The sequence below is a fragment of the Brienomyrus brachyistius genome, unplaced genomic scaffold (assembly GCF_023856365.1).
Source record: "Brienomyrus brachyistius isolate T26 unplaced genomic scaffold, BBRACH_0.4 scaffold48, whole genome shotgun sequence".
In the NCBI taxonomy this organism is placed as follows: domain Eukaryota; kingdom Metazoa; phylum Chordata; class Actinopteri; order Osteoglossiformes; family Mormyridae; genus Brienomyrus; species Brienomyrus brachyistius.
Window position 1 is genome coordinate 1,901,507 of NW_026042323.1, and position 18,929 is coordinate 1,920,435.

Below are 18,929 nucleotides of genomic sequence, written 5' to 3' on the forward strand. Positions count from 1 at the left end.
CTCATACGATATGTGCATTACAATAAAAATATGAAAGACTGGGAAATTACAGAAAGATTTCTTGAATTCAAGGATTTCTACAAGAAAACAGGAAGTGAAATAGCAGGAATGATACAGAGTGTGCTTATGGATCAAGGGATAGACATTAGTGATTGCAGGGGGCAAGGTTATGATAATGGGGCAAATATGTGTGGGAAGATCAAGGGAGTCCAGGCCCAAATTTTACAAAAAAATAATCTTGCCACATTTTCACCTTGTGCTTCCCATACATTGAACCTTGTGGGTGTGCACGCAGCAGGCTCTAGCCCATTTTTTGGCTACATCAATCGCCTGTACAGTTTTGTAAGTGCCAGTCCAGAGCGATGGGCTATATTCAAAGACACTGTAGGCTGCTCTCTGCATAACTTATCTGACACTCGATGGAGTGCTCGAATAGATGCTGTCAAACCTGTGGCAAAACATTTGCCACGGGTAAAAGAGGCCCTGAGTGCTATACTAAGCACATGCAGTCTTTCAAATGAGGCCAGGGCAGAAGCTTTCGGACTCAGAAAGTACTTTAGCTCATTTGATGCTATTGTGCTTTTGACCATTTGGGTAAAAGTTTTGCAGTGCATTGATGACAGGAATATAATTCTCCAGTCAGGGAAAATTTCCCTGGAGGTTGAGGCAGCTAATGTCAGGGACCTTAAAAATGAGATACAAAATCTCAGGGATAGTTGGGATGCAATCCTTTCAGAGGCATCCTTAATTGCCAGTCAGATGGGAGTGCCACCTAAATTTAATAAGGAGCTGGGCCGTCAGAGGAAGAGAAAGAGATTATCTGATGAGACCCCTGACCCTGAAGAAAGTCAGAAGGACAGCAGTGACAAAGTGTTCCGCAACACTATTTTTTTCAATGCCATGGACCACATTATCTGTGATTTGGACACGCGCTTCAAAACAACTGCAGGTATTGTAGAGGAATTTGCTGCCATAATAAAAGTGGGGCAGTTGAGTGACTGTGATATTTCAACTGTGTGCCAGCCACTCATAAGTAAGTATACAAAGGACCTCACACCTCAGTTTGAGAATGAAATCAGGCATCAGGCAATATTTTCAGCCACTTTTTCTGATTGTTCTCCTCTTGCTCTCCTAAATGCAATTCATAAAATGGAACTCCAGAGCATTTTTGGAGAGGTGTGCATTGCCCTGAGGATCTTTTGCACTCTTCCAGTCACTGTTGCCTGTGGAGAGAGGGTATTCAGCAAGCTTAAATTGATAAAGAGCTACTTGAGATCAACAATGTCTCAGGAAAGGTTGAACAACCTTGCCATACTGTCCATTGAAAGTCAGTTGGCTTTAAAACTGGATTTTAAGGATTTGATTGAGGATTTTGCCAGCAAAAAGTCCAGGCGTTTGGCTTTTAGCATTTAAGTCACTGGCAGGTTAAACAAAAGACCATTTCTAATTGATTTGTGTCTAATTGATTTTGAAAAGTCACTGTTGCAGTGTATTGCATTGTGTACTCTGTTTATACATGTTTGTTTGATATTTTTGATTTAGGATTTTGCCAGCAAGAAGGCCAGGTGTTTGGCTTTTAGCATTTAAGTCTCTGGCAGGTTAAACAAAAGACCATTTCTAATTTATTTATGTTGTGTCTCATTGATTGTTAAAAGTCACTGTTACACTGTACTGCATATTGCACTCTGTTTATATATTTTTGTGTTTAGTATAACACGTTTAATCTTTAAGAATGTTGCATTTTCAATGAATATTTGATTACTGTATGTAATTTTTCTATTACATTTATTTTTGAACAATAAATCATCTGCTAGCTACAGCCATGGTAGGTCTCTGATTAAATACTGATACGGTACCTGTCAAAAGCAATAACAAAAGTAATAGGTCGGTACTATTATATTGCAGACAAAGATTTTGAATAGCTAGGTTGGCTTGTATGTTTTGAGCGGAATGGGTGTGGTAGGGGGGCCCAACCTCATATTTTGTCATAGGGCCCAAAATTGCTAGCGGCGCCCCTGCTGATAAAACTGACAAACTTTATTACTTCAATGATGCATTGTTCAGCTTTATGTGCTCTTCTTGATAAAAAAGAATGTCCTTTATTTTACTGTGGGAGAAATAAACACAGTAGTATGATACATATATTTTTTAAAAAATGACACAAACAAAAACATCAGTCCAGTTCCTGAAAATCTGATTTAGAAAAATACACCCCACAATTATGATTACATTTTTTTATATACAGTATATAATGCTATATATCAGGGTTCCCCAATTCCAGTCCTGGAGAACCAGTTTGCAAGGACCTGTCAAATATGCCTACTAAGCCTGGCAATTGGCTGGTGAGCTGAATAAGGTGTTTGAGTATTAAAATCTGGGTGCAGACTAGGCCTGCAGGACTGGAACTGGGGAATCGTGGGGAATTGAAAGTTACCATCACCAAAAATAACTTTTATTTTAAAGTTTCATAATGAAATTAATTTGCTCATCAGGATATTCTGTTTGGCAAAGTATTCCAGTACTTGGGTTTTAAATTATCCATCGTAAATCTTTGTCACCAGATGCACAGTAATCATCCCGCTAAAGCAGATCTACACTGTCATCGTATTAAAGGGGTGAGTCTGCACACAGAATCGGTTGCTCCAGCATCCACAGTGTCATTCTCCCAAGTTACTATACAGCAATTAACAATCACTGACAGCCGCTAGTAATTAAATGCCTAATAACCATCATGTAGTGATTGAAAGTGATTCAGTCTCAGCCATGGCAAATGTAATCTTATGCATAGCTATTTAACAACAATAGTATTCCCAGATTGAGGTGAGTACGAGGACAATCTTTTCATAGCTATTTCCTAGCATGGAGTATGGCGTAAGAGGCAAGTTTTTGCATGCAGACAATTACATATTTCAACTGATATGGGAATGCCACTTTGGGGCCAATGACATGCTGACCTCAGTAAAATTCCAGAAGATATTTTTCAGCCTGGATACTTCTCTACACTACAATACCTTTTTGGCACCGGTATCCCGCGCAGCATCAGTCTGCCTGAGATATTTGATAAAGTGTAGATCTTCCTATACGTGCAGCACGAATAAATAAAAACCTCTGCTTTGTATACTTGACAAATCTGTGTGTGTCATCATACTCAAAACCGCCCCAAATAAGCCACGAAATTAACCATGAATTCTACCCTACTGTGGTACACAGCTTTGCTTCTTATGTTTCTTTCACACAAAAAGTTGCAGGTTGATGACAAAACGTGCTCGCGTCCGGACCAGTAAGTGCAACAGGGGGGCGGGATGCGATCGTGCTCGGTTGCCGTATAAGGCAGCCTGGCCCAGTGTGGTACGCGCTTAGTCTAATTACAGGTTCTTGTGGGAAGCTTGTGTGATGTATAACCTTGTTCATGTCAGGTTTTGGGCTGGTTGCGAGCGCGATCGCACGGGCAGGAAACAGGCAGGCAGAACACGGGGAAACTGGGATTTATTAGCACTAAAACGGGACGAAGCACGAACATCGACTAACTAACATCAATGACCGACCAGGAACGAAAGCAAGACATGGACTATAATAATCGAAAATAATCGGACACAGCTGGGTATAATGGGGAAGCACACGTGGATAATCAGGGGGGCGTGGCACACATGAGGATCGTACGAGCTGGGCGTGACAGTTCGACATACTGATCGCTATGTATCGCGATACAACAGTTTGCAATGTTACCAAAGTGTCATTTTATAATTCCCATATTAAACAAGTTACCGTGCATAGTGCTTTGGGGAGAGACAGACTCCAAGAGTGCAGTTCATTTCACGTGTCTTTAAGTCATTGTCTGATATTATCCAGAGCTGAATGTGTGATTCATGCTTACTACTATATTCTTGCTTTGCAGTTCTTACACAATTTTTTTCTTATTTACCTCTATTAGTAAATAAAAAACTTATAAAACTGTCATTATTATATAACAACTATACGTATTATGATGTTATTATTTAGTTATGTTGTTGCTTGGTTACATTTGATGCCTCCGCACGTGGGAAGCTACCGGTTTGAAAGATGCGGCTTCACTTGCTTTTCTGCACCAAGATGGCAAGGTAAGTTGCATTTCTGCTCCCATTTTATCGTATAACTTATCTTATTATTTAGTATCTGTCTTTGTATGTACAGTGGTACCTCGACCCACGAACAGTCCTGATCACGAATAAATCGGGTTACGAACCAGATGTTCCAAAATGTTTTGTACCGGTTGTCGAACCGTGTTTCGGGCCGCGAACACACAAACGTCCCGAAAAGGGTCCAATGAAAGCTCCCCAAAGAACCACCCGAAACGCGAAGAAATGTCCAGTATAATAATAAAAAAAAAATCATATTTTCGAAATTACTGCATTTGACTGTTACTTCGTCTTTTAATGTTGATTGTTTAGTTTTTTGGGGGGATGTTTTGTGGTTCTTTTCCGTGTTTTGGCGTCTTTCGAGCGACCAGCGTATGCTCAGTTTTAATGTTTTATTTAATTTAGCATTTGTTAGCATGTAAATGTATGCTCTCAGTTATATGTGCACAGTCTGTCATAATTTAATTGTACGGTAGCGGGTGTTGAGTTGTACTGCGCGTGCTCGAAGTGTATATATATATATGTATGTATAGAGTGACCTAAAGAAAAAGTCGGCGATATGTCCTAGTTCATGGTGAATAACGTGTTGTGTGAACTTATTTTTCCATGTATAAATCCTCTATTATTGTTAGTCTTCTCCCGATTTTCTTACCGCTGCACCGACAGTTTGACGTGCCAACAGCATTATTTGTTACAAGTAAGGTTATTTTAATTTAAGTCTATATTTTTGGTCGCGTTCTCCCCATGTCGTCGTGGGCTTTCCTCCGGGTACTTGCTAAATTGCCCGTAGGAGTGCATGTGTGAGTGAATGGTGTGTGAGTGTGCCCTGCAATGGGCTGGCCCCCCCATCCTCGATTTTTCCCTGCCTCGTGCCCATTGCTTCCGGGATAGGCAACCCAGTAGGATAAGCGGTTTGGAAAATGGATGGATGGATGGATTCTTGGTCACAGAAAAATATTAAAAATTGAAGAAAATGCAGCGTTTCTGAGGTTTAAACATATTGAACATAATACATATTTACATTATTTGAAATGGGAGAAATTGATTGAGGTCACGCACTTTTCAGGTCAGGAACTAAGTTCGTGAGCCGAGGTATGACTGTATATTGAAATATGTTTGTGTAAAATTCAGTATATTGTTTGGATTATATTTAAATTTTATGTGCAGGTTAGTTAGTGTCGTATGCAGGGTTGCCAACCCTCACTCAAGATGTCTTGTAGTCAATCTGTTTTGTTCCATTATAAACCTAAAATTAGCTCCATCAAAAGTGTTGGGGTAGTCTGCAAACCCTCCAGACCATTTACAAGGTAGTAAGACTGTTACATATATGGAGATGAATGTGCAGACTTGTCTGGAATTGAGAATCTCACGCCAGCCAGCTGACCAAAGATAGCAGCTCTGCCTGTGCAGTAATGCGGTTGTTGATTGGGAAGGTGTGGGTCAGTGCAGAAGTGTAGTCCACATGTCAGGAGTGACTGACAGCTCCATTGCATTGCCTGTATGTTGTTTTTCCTCATTCAGAATCAGACGAATGGAGAAAGCTGTTTGCTGGAGCGACGACAGATACTGGGCAACTTGGGACAAGTGGGGAGAGGTGATTGACTGGGGAGATGAGAAAGAGCTGTGCTCCCCAGCAGAATCACCTTCTGACCAGGCTGACAGTTCCACTGAGTCACATTCCCGAAGGCGAATTGCCAAGGCAGTTAGCTGGACGGATGATGCTTATTGGGCAGCCTGGGACAAGTGGGAAGAGATCATCTGCTGGGGTGATGAAGAGGAGTGCTCCCAAGTAACTCCACCCACTAGCCAGCTTGGGAGGGATAAGGGGATAGATGTACATGGGTTGGAGGCTGTTGTGATAAATAACAGGACAATCTCCATAAAGCCTGTAGACAACCATCAAGATAGTCTGAAGATAGGAGCTGTGCTGGTAGACCTCTGCCAGTTTGATCTCGAATATTTAGATCAAAGTAAATTTAATTTTGAAATTGTGCAAGTACAAATTGGAGAAGTTGAAGTGGAGGAGACTAGAGAAAAGGCTTTTGAAAAAGCATTTGAATTGGAAATTGTGGATGTGGCAGTAGAAGTTGTAAACAGTGAATTCCAACTGAATGCAATAAATTTGGATATTGTTGAGACTAAGGTGGACAAATTATTATTGGAAGAACTGATCGTTGGCGATTTAGAAGCAGGCAATGTGAAGGTGTCAGTATCAAATGGCAATGTGGTGAAGGTACCCTTAAGGTACCCATCACCACAGAGGAACAGAAGAACCAGGCAACCTTAGACCATACTCTCTGGTGGTTGACTCGTGGCAACTGGACTTGTCTCTGAAAGTTAGAAACGTTTCGCTGCTCATCCAATCAGCTTCTTCAGACTGAGGGAGGTAGTAAGTGTCCACATATTTATCCTCCTGGGTAAGTAATCTAAGGGGGCTCGTTGAGTGAAACAAAGTGGGGGGGGGGGGGGAGTTGCGGGTAGATGTAACGAGTCCCTCCTACTCCAATAGAGTGGGTCATTAACACTAGATTTACCGAGTTTTTATTCTCTGCTGAGAGTCCCAAGGTGTTTGTCACCCCTGCTGTGATTTTCGCAGGTCTTCAGCCCCATCCTCCTCCTGCTTTTGTTGTGCAAACACACCCATTACCTGTGAGGCCTGGCGCATTTGCATTTTTTACTCAGAGTAGCTCAAATCCAAGGCAGGCTAAACCTCTGTGTGTGACATGGAAACCTTCACAAAAGTCTGCCATATCTATACCAAATATCCCACACGCTGACTGACCTGCAAATATGAAAGACGCACATTCACAAAATATATGGAAACACAAGTCTGTGTTATTTATAAAACAAATTGAGTGAAAATAGAATGAAAAGTTGCTAATAGAATGAAATGAATAAAATGAAAACATGCTAACACTTCAGTCTCCAATGCATGTTTGTATATAAATGTCATAAGCTGAGTGAAGTCATGGTCCATGGTTTTTGACATGCTCATACACATAATATGTATAAAATATAAGAATAAAATGTCATTTCATTTTCATTGGCCATCACTGAATTATAACACCAAAAGTGAATTTTGTTTTTGTGTGATCTCTCCAGCTTTGCATGTTTGGCTGTTCATGTAAAAATTGATGTATCCGTGCCTCAGTTCCAGGTTCATCTCTTCGTCATCTTTCTGCCTTTTGTCTCAGTGGTTACTGTCCCACACAGTCTGTCTATCTTTCAAAGTCTGTGTTTGCAGCGTTTGAAAACCCAGTGACCATCATCCCTGTATTTGGCAATGGAGTTCCTTGGCTAGAAGAATCGGAAACAATCTTCTTTTTCCTTTCCACCCTGTAGATGCTTTGTACAGAACGTAGGCATTCACGGCCACCAAGTCCAGCATGTTGTAAAACACAGCTACTGGCCACTTGCTTGTTGCTGCTCGTACTGAATACATGCGCGGCATTCTAAACACTGACGTGGAGAATTCCTCTCCCTGTGCAGTGTCCTTTGCCAATGGAGGAAGTTCACGGCAAACGTTATTCACCATGCCCAGTAAAGTGAAGCAGTCTGTGTGACAGTGACAGTGAGGTGAAGAAATTGTCCATTGTGACATTTCTCCCGTCATCCAGAAATGACTCCATCAGACTCATGACCACGTTCTCTGCCAGCCTTCACCAAGAACTGTGCTGAAAGTTTCACTCCAGGAGAACACATGAACATAGATGTACAGCTGTTCTCGACCAAGGTTCATTGTCCATGCAGTATATTTACATTTACATTTACAGGATTTGGCAGACGCCCTTAGCCAGAGCGACTTACATAAGTGCTTTGAGACTCTGCAATGAATTTCCGATGCTAGCTCAATAAGGACCCCAGCTACGAATACTATCTCTGAGAACGCCATTGACTAGTGCAGAATTTTATTTTATTTTATTTTTTTAAAACACACACCAGAAAAAGAGTCGAGTAAGAATATAGAAGTTCTACGTCAGATATTTCTGAAAAAGAAAAGTTTTGAGTCGTCGCTTGAAGACATTCAAGGATTCAGCTGTTCGGACATCTAGGGGGAGTTCATTCCACCAATTAGGTGCCAGGACAGAGAAGAGCCGAGATGCGTGTCTTCCTTGTGCCTTGAGGGGAGGTGGGACCACTCAAGCAGTGCTGGAGGATCGGAGAGATCGTGGTGCAGAGCGGGGTGTGATGAGGTCCTTTAGGTAGGATGGTGCCAGAGAATTTTTGGCTTTGTATGCGAGCATCAGTGTTTTGAATCTGATGCATGCAGCTACAGGAAGCCAGTGGAGGGAGCGCAGCAAAGGAGTGGTGTGGGAGAACTTGGGAAGGTTGAAAACAAGACGAGCAGCTGCATTCTGAATCAGTTGGAGGGATGGCGCTCAGTGGTAAACCCGCTAGAACGAGTTGCAGTAGTCAAGGCGTGAGATGACGAGGGACTGGACGAGTATCTGGGTAGCCTGGGTGGAAAGAAATGGACGTATCCTCCTGATGTTAAAGAGGAGAAACCGACAAGAGCGAGAAAGACTGGCGATATGTGAGGAAAATGACAACCGATCATCTATGGTAACTCCAAGGTTTCTAGCAGAAACCGAAGGACGGATCAGGGAGTTGTCAAAGGAGATCGCAAGGTCCTGGAGGGGGGATGAGTCAGCCGGGATGTAAAGCAACTCAGTTTTACTAGTGTTGAGTTTTAGCTGGTGAGTGGTCATCCAAGATGAGATGTCTGCCAAGCATGTAGAGATCTTAGTGGAGACATGAGTGTCTGAGGGAGGGAAGGAGAGGATGAGTTGAGTGTCATCGGCATAGCAGTGGTAGGAGAAGCCATGTGAGGATATAACTTCGCCAAGAGATTTAGTGTAGAGGGAGAATAGGAGAGGGCCAAGAACCGAGCCCTGAGGGACACCGGTGGAAAGACAACGTGGAGTAGATGTGGATCCATTCCATGTCACTTGGTATATCGCATCCAAGCCGGACAAATTTGGGATCAAGTTCTGGATGGCCACGGATTTGGAGACCAAATACGTCTGCAATGTGTCCCCTAACTTGGGAAAGGACCCCAGTCACCAGAAAAGGGAGAGGCTGGCAGAGAACATGGTCATGAGTCTGATGGAGCCATTTCTGGATGACGGGAGAAATGTCACAACGGACAATTTCTTCACCTCACTGGCACTGTCACACAGACTGCTTCAGCGCAAAACAACACTACTGAGCACAGGGAATAAAGTTTGGTATGAACTTCCTCCAATTTCAAAGGACACTGCACAGCAAGAGGAATTCTCCGCGTCAGTGCTTAGAAGTGGCAGTGTCTCCTTGACAATTTATGCACCTAAAAAAACAAGATTGTGTGTGTTCTGAGTTCCTTGGACCAAGATGTGGCGATCTGTGAAGGCAGAAAGAGGAAACCCAACACGATAACAGACTATAACCACATGAAGGTATGTGAATGTGTGTATAATTTTACATCAGTGCTACAATGTTTTCTGATATGTACTATACAGGCCTATATAGAAAGAAGGTAGAAAAAAAGCAAATACACTCATGACTCTCTCTCTCTCTGCTGTTATAGTGTGGTGTAAATGTGTTGGACCAAATGGCGCGCATGTATTCCGTAAGAGCAGCAACATGCAGGTGGCCAGTAGCTGTATTTTACAACATGCTGGACCTGGTGGTGGCAAATTCCTACGTTCTGTACAAGGCATGTACAGGGTGGGAAGGCAAAAGAAGATTATTTTTGAGTCATCTAGCCAAGGAACTCCATTGCCAATTTATGCCACAAAAGGCTATGGGGACAGAGGAAGGCTGCTGCTGTGCCAGGACTTGTATGGACAACTCAGTGTCAGGTACAGGAGAACTGCAACAGAAACCGCAGCAGGTTTACCAGTGCCAAGTGTTACAAATTCACTTGCGCCAAATGCAGGGATGATGGTCACTGGGTCTGCAAACACTGCAAAGTTTGAAACACTCAATTTTTTTTATAAATAAAACAGACTTGTGCTTCCATATATTTTGTGAATGTGTGTCTTTCATATTTGCAGGTCAGTCAGCGTGTGGGATATTTGGTATAGATATGGCAGACTTTTGTGAAGGTTTCCATGTCACACACAGAGGTTTAGCCTGCCTTGGATTTTAGCTGCTCTGAGTAAAAAAATGCAAATGTGCCAGGCCTCACAGGTAATGGGTGTGTTTGCACAACAAAAGCAGGAGGACAATGGCCCAAGAAACTCTCAGCAGGGATGGTAGTAGGTGTTAGGCCCAGGGAATTTACGCAAATTCGCGTAGATTTGGCAGTTCTAGTGTTAAGGGTGGTCCACCTGGTGGAGGTGTGAATTGGGTCTGTTTTTTTCCTGGGAATTATTTTTGTTTTGGCAAATGATGAGAGGGCCGCAGGTTAAATTGGAGACAGGTTGTGCCTAATGCCTCTACCTCTGTTGAGTGAGGGGTTGTGCATTTGCACATGCAAAGCTGCTTGGACGAGCGGTGAAACGTTTCTACCTTTCAGAGAGGTACAATGTCTTTGGATGTCTTTTGTCTTATGCAGTCTGGGAGTTGACTGAATGCTGGGGCGGGGGTAGCTTTTCCTTTGTAGTGGGGTCCGGTGGGGTGCCTTGGGCTCTGTGGGGCCCGGTGGTGCTGCTGCCTTGGGCCCCGGTCTGGATGGGCCTGGGCCCCCCTCCCTGGATGGATTTCGGGGAACGGGGAGTGCCTATGGGGGTCAGCGGGGGAGCTGGCTCCGGGGGGGGAGGTATTTTGCCCCCCCCCATTCCTTTCCTCCCCATCCCTAAATGCTTCCCTCCTCCCCATCCCTAAATGCTTCCCTCCTCCCGCTCCATCACACCACCACACATGTAGGGCTTTGAGGTGTAGGTGCGTTGCTGGGATGCAGGGTAGGTATTCCTCCTCTGTCCCCTCGCGACCACCTGTACCTCATTCATACACTACAACGTAGACACTCTCATTACTTACTCTCTCATGACACATACATTTAGGGCGTTGGGGATGGGCACACAGAATGGCATCCAGAGGGCGGTCTGTTCATTCAGACTTACCTCTGGTGCCAGGGCCCACATCTCAATTTTAATCACACATAGACATTGAGGGCTCTGGGGAGAGGCCGAGCTAACACCAGCTGTTGGTGGGCAGGGGGTGGTTAGTGCCATGCCCTTCACCTGTTTTAAAAGCACTTTAGAACAACACACACCAACACCACATCTGAGCGGGCGAAGGGGGGCATGGGGTCTTTTCACACCCCCGTTCCCTGTTCGCCATTTGGGGCTGGGGGCTGAGAGGAAGAGCTGGCCGTCTGGTCGGGGTCTGGGCTGGTGGGCTTCTCGGCTACTGCGAGTCCGGGGTGATCTTCTGGTCTCCTCGCCAGAGGAAAAATAGGGGTCCACATAGAGTATATATGGGGAGTGAGAGTATGTGTACAGCGTTCATTTCTGTGTGTCTAAATGTTGGGTGAATGTGTAAATATTTGTTTATGTCTGCATGAGGGTGGGAACGTATGCTTGTATATGTGTGTGCCTGTTTGTCTATACACACGTGTCAGGTTGGGTCCTAGACTCCACCTGAAATAACATCTCGGGCACAATAAAGTGGTCCTCCGCAGAGGGGGGGTGGTGGAGGGAAAAAAAAAAAAAAAAAATCTTGTGACCCACCGACCGATTTCTTATTTGATTACTGTTGTTCCTTGTCTTGTTTTTGACCCCTCGTGGTCTGCTTTTGTTTTTATTAGTGTCTCTAGTGTTTTTCCCCTTTCCTCCTTTGAATCCCTGAGTGAGTCGTCCACTCTCTGTTTCTGCTTGCTCCATGACACGCTGTCGCTCTCAATCCGCCCTGGACCTGTGACAGTATTTCTGTTTTTGCTTTTGTTTGGACGTACTGAGTTTAGGATATCTAGCTTAGAAGGAATAGTTTAGCCTGTCATGTGTAAAATTGTTGTTAAATGCGCTGATATCAGTGTTATGTCACAGTACCAGAAACTGAAAATGGTACATTTTGTTTTCTTTTTGTTTTCTTGCAATTACTACATACAAATGTTTAATGTTTTGCTGACATCTAATTAGAAAATAAATGCATTTATGCTTTAAATGATCTTTTTGTTGTCTTCAATCATTTCAACAGGTGAAAATGACCTGAAATCAATGAGTTTGAACACTGGACACTACATTCCGTGTTTGTGGATAAAGTCATGTTTAGCGTACATGCGAGTTCATTCATATCCTTTTCCCCAGAGACAAAAAGTAGGCTAGGCTAATGGGAAAAAAACACACAAATATATAGACCTAATGTCAGTGTATTATTCATGAGGTTTTGTAATATCTGAGACCAAATTAAACTTAATCTGTGTATTTAATGGATTTATGTGCTATTGCTACTGGTTTAATTGGTAAATAGGCCTTTTTCCAAGCAATTGAATATTTAAATGGGAATGTTTTACGTTATTGATTTAGCTTTAATCATGAAGTACCAAGCCTGATATCAATCCATGTCTAATGTGACATATTCAGGACATGCAAAGTCTATACACATAGGCACAGACTATGGCTGGGATTCGTGTGGCCTACCCTGCAGATGGGAGGCCAACACTGCATGGTATATATTCTTTAAATTTATTTAATATTAATAATTAATAATATTAATAATATGAATATCCATCCATTGGCTGTAGCACTTATCCTATTCAAGGTCAAAGCCAGAAGCTATGGATGCAAGACTGGGACAACAGGAGCTGACCCTGACAGGAAGCTCATCTCATAATGATATTCCCCACACCGTGCTGCTACTTGCAGAGCTTTGCTGGGGTAGGTGGTGTGGCTATCATACCAGCCGGCGACGCATCCAGTTAGGATGCTCTTGATGACACAGTTATAAAGTGTTCTGAGGATAAGGGGACTTGTGCCACACCTTTTAGCTCGTCGGAGGTAGAAGGGCCGCTGCTATACATTTAAATTTTTCCCAATATGATAAATGTAGCATGGAAAAAGTAACCATATCAGTTTACATGGGCTTCTACAGGGTGTTAAGTATCCATCCATCCATTTTCTGAAGCCACTTAATTCCAACTGGGGTTGCCTGGGGACTGGAACCTATCCCAAGAACACTGGGCACAAGTGGGAACCAACCCTGGGGAATCACCAACACACCACAGGGTGCACACACAACTACAGGACCAATTTAGACTCACCATTCAACCCCTCTTGAATGCTTTTGGACCGTGGGAGGAAACTACAGCGCCTGGTGAAAACTCAGACAAACAGAGGGAGAGCGTGCAAACTCCACGCAGAAAGGACTTGGGATTGAACACAGGACCTTCTTGCTGTAAGGCAGCAGGGCAAACCACTGCGCCACCATGCTGCCCCTGTGTTAAGTATGATAAGTAATATGACAAATGTCATAGCTTAGCTATAGATATGCATAAAATGTACGGAAAGACGATATGAACATCTTGTTACTGGTTCATAATCATAGTGAGAATATCTTATTGTTATGCAAACGTTAGTGCTTCCTTTGTTTCTGATTTGTGTCTTCAGGATCTCCAGGGCAGCTTGTGGACAAACAGGAGGTGACGCCTATGAAAGGAGACACTGTCAGTATTCAGTGTCACTATACTGACATTTACATTGACATGATGTGGTGTAGGATGGGCAGGGGCTCCTGTGTAGAGAATTCTGGGAGTTTGGATGGGAGGCCTGTGGAGCTCAGTGATGAAAGAGTTAATAAAGTGCTCACCGTCACAATGAGGCGACTGGAGAGGAAGGACACGGGCTGGTACCTGTGTGTGGCAGAAAACCTGCAGACACTCCTTCCTATTAAAGTCAATGCACAACCACACACAGCACTGAATGTAAGTAATTAATTAAAATATGTCAGTCGTTTATACTCTATTACAAATAAATAAAGGCTAAATGGATCCCAAATCTTTCCCTCGTGAAGGAAGTTGGCGCATTTTTTTGGGAAGAATCTGTTTGGGGGAGGGGGCATGCACTGTACTCACTGGGGTATTACCAACAAGCACCAGGGTGAACAAAATTCTCAGCTAAAGTCAGAGCAAAGCTAAAAAGAATGAAATTAAGCAGTTTTAGCTGACTTTAGCGGACATTCTTATAATAAACTCATTTCTTACGGGTATTATACTTGATGTATGAAGTATGTTAACACCCCTTGGCCTAGATTTGTGATCTTTCATTCTTCTGAATCCTTTGCTCATCCCCATTCAAATTCATCCATTGCTGTTAATTTCCTTATTGGATTTTCTGTCATTCTGAATTTTTCAGAAAACCTACTTATTTTGCACAGGCCAAAAATTTTGTCCAATCTTCTACTTTGTAATTTGGCACCCTGACAGAGGCCCATCCAAAATACTGGCTCACCAAATTTGGGTTTAATCCATTCATTCCTGTAGCAACACCATCAGGTCAAATTTCAAGATATGTTTCTGCATGTAAATTCTGAATTCTTAAGCCTGGGATTATGATCTTTGGTGTGTTTAAAGCCATGGCTTGTCTAACTTCGATTGCACTCATTAATTAAGTCTGTCATATTGTCATTTTGAATTTTTCTGAAAAAAAAGTTTTTTGGAAACCTAGGCTGTTGATCCAATCATCATCAAATTTGGGGTGCATCATCTAGAAGGGATTGTGACCAAAAGTTACTAAAAGTCAGATGCTATGGCCACTATCATCCAATGAATTTGATGACAAAGCCACTGAACAGGATGTGTGGCCATATCTCAACAAAACTTGGATAAAATTGATTTGGTGACTGGACTTGGGGCCCAATTCTGAGGAATAAGAACAAAAATAGTGTCATTCCACCACTAGGTGGTGTTGCAATAAGTAAACATGCCTTGTGGCTAATAACTGTTGAATGGATTGACCTAGAGGGGCGGCCTGGTGGTGCAGTGGTCAGCACTGTTGCCTCACACCTCTGGGACCCGGGTTCGAGTTTCCACCTGGGTTACGTGTGTGTGGAGTTTGCATGTTCTCCCCATGTCATCGTGGGGTTTCCTCCAGGTACTCCAGTTTCCTCCCACAGTCCAAATACATGCTGAGCCTAATTGGACTTGCTAAATTGCTCGTAGGTGTGCGTGTGAGCGTGAATGGTGTGTGAGTGTGCCCTGCTATGGGCTGGCCCCCCATCCTGGGTTGTTCCCTGCCTCGTGCCCATTGCTTCCGGGATAGACCCCGGACCCCCCGCAACCCAGTGGGATACAGGAACCATTCCAAACATCTGAATGCTAGTATTTCTGCACTCTGACTCCCCAGTTAATATGAGGGAATAAAAAAGAGAAAAGTTTGAGATGAAATTATTTGCAGTGTCTTCTAGCAATACACTACGAACTACATCAGAGAAATTCTATTACTATTATATGGAGGTGGGTAACAAAATATTTCTATTAAGGGAGTCAAATCATTAAAAACCTTGACACATTTTAACTGTCAGAACTGGCAGTGGATTGTTTTTAACAATAATAAGAATGGATGATTTATTTATGTAGCTGCTCTGCAGCCCCCCTGCACTGCATGCTGAGGCATTATGCTTCCTCCCCTGATCACCTGTCAGCGGTGCGACCTCATGTGTATGACTGCTGTTAGAGAGTCTGTTTAAACATTTCCTGAAGCGATTCACTTTTGAGGGCCTGCATGGTGGTGCTGTGGTTATCACTGCTGCCTCACAGTCTTCATGGCTCCATGTGTGTGGAGTTTGCACGTTCCCCCCATGTCGCTGTGGGGTTTCCTCTGAGTACTCCGGTTTCCCCCCATGTCGCTGTGGGGTTTCCTCTGAGTACTCCGGTTTCCCCCCATGTCGTCGTGGGGTTTCCTCTGAGTACTCCGTTTTCCCCCCATGTCGCTGTGGGGTTTCCTCTGAGTACTCCGGTTTCCCCCCATGTCGCTGTGGGGTTTCCTCTGAGTACTCCGGTTTCCCCCCATGTCGTCGTGGGGTTTCCTCTGAGTACTCCGGTTTCCCCCCATGTCGTCGTGGGGTTTCCTCTGAGTACTCCGGTTTCCCCCCATGTCGTCGTGGGGTTTCCTCTGAGTACTCCGGTTTCCCCCCATGTCGTCGTGGGGTTTCCTCTGAGTACTCCGGTTTCCCCCCATGTCGTCGTGGGGTTTCCTCTGAGTACTCCGGTTTCCCCCCATGTCGTCGTGGGGTTTCCTCTGAGTACTCCGGTTTCCCCCCATGTCGCTGTGGGGTTTCCTCTGAGTACTCCGGTTTCCCCCCACAGTCCAAAAACATGCTGAGGCTTGGAGTTACCGAACTGCCCACAGGTGTGCATGTGTGTGTGAATAGTGCATGAGGGTGCCCTGCGATTGGCCAGCGTCCCATACTGGGTTGTTCCCTGACTAGCACCCATAGCCTCTGGAATAGACTCCAGACCCCCTGAAATCCTGAATAGGACAATGAATGGATTCACTTTTAATACCATCACAATTATGTGAATATGATAACAGGAAACAATAAAATGAATATAATGATGCTACCTAACAATAACAACATTTTCTATGGCGTGTATCCAGTGTTCAGCCTGGTGTCCATTCCTGGAGGCACAGGTACAGTGCTGTGCAAAAGTCTTAGGCAGCCAATGAAAATGTTTACAGCTATTTGTCTGAGTAGAAAGCATGTATTAGCAGTCAAAAAAAGTCAGAACTGAAACAGTAACCCAATAAAAAGCAACTTGAATTTCTCCTGTTTTCCAAAAAGTTACTGATACCTTGTTGGATGGTTATAAGAACACGGCTTTGGTTTTCAAACCTCTCCTCAGCTCAGCCATTCCATGTGTTTGTTAGATTTCACAACCAGCTCACTTAACTTAATTGATTAGCTCTGCCCTCAACAAAAGGAACAGCAAGCAGATTATTGCCGAAGTGTACCCCCAATATTTAATTTGGCTACATTCGCCCCTCCTATAAATATGCCTTTGCCTTTATACTATTAAGTTGTGCCCCCCCCCCCCCAATATCAAACTCTCTCCTACATGACCATGTGATAATTTGTTTAATACTTACTTAATGCATTAAGTTCATTCATTAAAAAGAAGTGTGACTGAGCTGTCACCTGAAAGCACTGTGCTACAGTGAGTTCTGCTATTACATTAAATGCTGGGCAGCACTACATAAATGCATTAACACCAACAGGCTAAATTTAAAATCAGCAACCCCGCCTGCCTTCTTTAGGAAAGCACTGGCCAGGCCATATCTGTGGTGGAGTTATGCCAATTCCAGGGGACCACGAGCACCATCATGGTGGGACATGCCTCCATCACCAACAAAGTCCAGAAAAGACTTTTCTTCCTACATGAACTCAAGAAGCCGGCAACCTTAGGGGGAGCAAGTGGCTTCGTGGGCTCAACCTTTCAACCTGTGACCAGAAGGTCACTGGTTCAAGCCTGGGCTCAGTTATGTTTGCAGGTTCTTCAGCAAGGCCATTCACCCCCAGCTCCCTAGGTGCTGCTACAGGTGGCTCACATTCACCCATCCACACACAACACATTCATACTCCGGAGGCAGAGGCTGCCATGCAAGGTGCCAACCTGCACGCCGGGAGCAATTTGGGGTTCAGTGTCTTGCTCAAGGACACTTTGATGGGGTCAGGAGGAACCAGGCCTTGAACCTGCAACTCTCTGGTTACTAAACGATAGCACTACCTCCTGCACCATCATCTTCCCCATAAGATAGGGCAAGTTGGGGGAGGTGTGAACAGAATTTACTCACAGGGAATAATTATTATAATTATTATTAGCACAGGGGGCAGCATGGTGGTGCAGTGGTTAGCATTGTTGCCTCACACCTCTGGGACCCGGGTTTGAGTCTCTGCCTGGGTCACGTGTGTGGAGTTTGCATGTTCTCCCCATGTCGTTGTGGGGTTTCCTCCGGGTACTCCGGTTTCCCCCCCCACAGTCCAAAAACATGCTGAGGCTAATTGGAGTTGCTAAATTGCCCATAGGTGTGTATGTGTGAGTGAATGGTGTGTGAGTGTGCCCTGCGATAGGCTGGCCCCCCATCCTGGGTTGTTCCCTGCCTCGTGCCCATTGTTTCCGGGATAGGCTCTGGACCCCCCGCGACCCAGTAGGATAAACGGTTTGGAAAATGGATGGATGGATAGATGGATTATTAGCACATCATGGAATAGTTAAAGATGGACAATATACACTAGTGGCCAAAAATGTGGATATTATGTAGCATTTCTGGCATTGTGTTTTAAAAATTATTACACAAATATTGGCAGTAATGTTTCAAAACAATGAAAGAATGTTACACATATTATACATTAGACAATTAAATAAATAACTGGTGTAACAGTTCATAAAATCTTTAAAAATTGCAAGTGTTTCCACAATTTTGGTCATCAGTGTATATATCAGTTAACATATCAGTATTGGCTGATAGTCATTACAAATCAAGATATCAGCATCGGTCGGGTATGTCAGTCAGGCTAATATTACCGGCTGATGTTAAAACAAGTTTTAAACCCCGTCATACATTTTCTGTATTTGCTTGTCCCATTCAGGGCTCTGTTAATTCATCATTTCATCTGGGCTGCAGATTGATCTTACATCTTCCACAGAATAAAAAAATTATGTACAGTGAGGGAACTAATTATTTTACCCCCTGCTGAATTCTTACAGTAAGTTGACCCATGAATGAGGAAATGAGAAGTCTGTAATTTCACGGGTAGTTTTTAACAGCAAAAGATAAATAATCAACAAAACAAGCAAGAAGATAATCATCATGTATGAGTTACAAAGCAATTTGTCATTTATCTAGGGAAATAAGTATTTGATCCCTTGTAACACAGGCTTTAGTACTTGGCAGA

The 18,929-nt window shown here is 43.6% G+C and overlaps 1 protein-coding gene across 1 annotated transcript; it reads left to right on the forward strand.

Annotated features, from left to right (window-relative positions):
* Positions 1-3,433: 3,433 nt before the first annotated feature.
* Positions 3,434-17,560, forward strand: LOC125723453 (uncharacterized). The gene is made up of 3 exons (XM_049000053.1): positions 3,434-4,097; positions 5,637-6,342; positions 17,339-17,560. The coding sequence occupies exons 1-3, from the start codon at positions 4,060-4,062 to the stop codon at positions 17,558-17,560; spliced, it is 966 nt and encodes a 321-aa protein (XP_048856010.1). The 5' UTR covers positions 3,434-4,059.
* Positions 17,561-18,929: the final 1,369 nt, after the last annotated feature.

Bases quoted from the DNA above. Each gene is read 5' to 3' on its own strand.
- LOC125723453 (XM_049000053.1), top strand. From the start codon at position 4,060: ATGCGGCTTCACTTGCTTTTCTGCACCAAGATGGCAAG. The intron at 4,098-5,636 runs GTAAGTTGCATT...TTCCTCATTCAG, and splicing joins TTCTGCACCAAGATGGCAAG to AATCAGACGAATGGAGAAAG. The intron at 6,343-17,338 runs GTGAAGGTACCC...TGCCAATTCCAG, and splicing joins CAGTATCAAATGGCAATGTG to GGGACCACGAGCACCATCAT.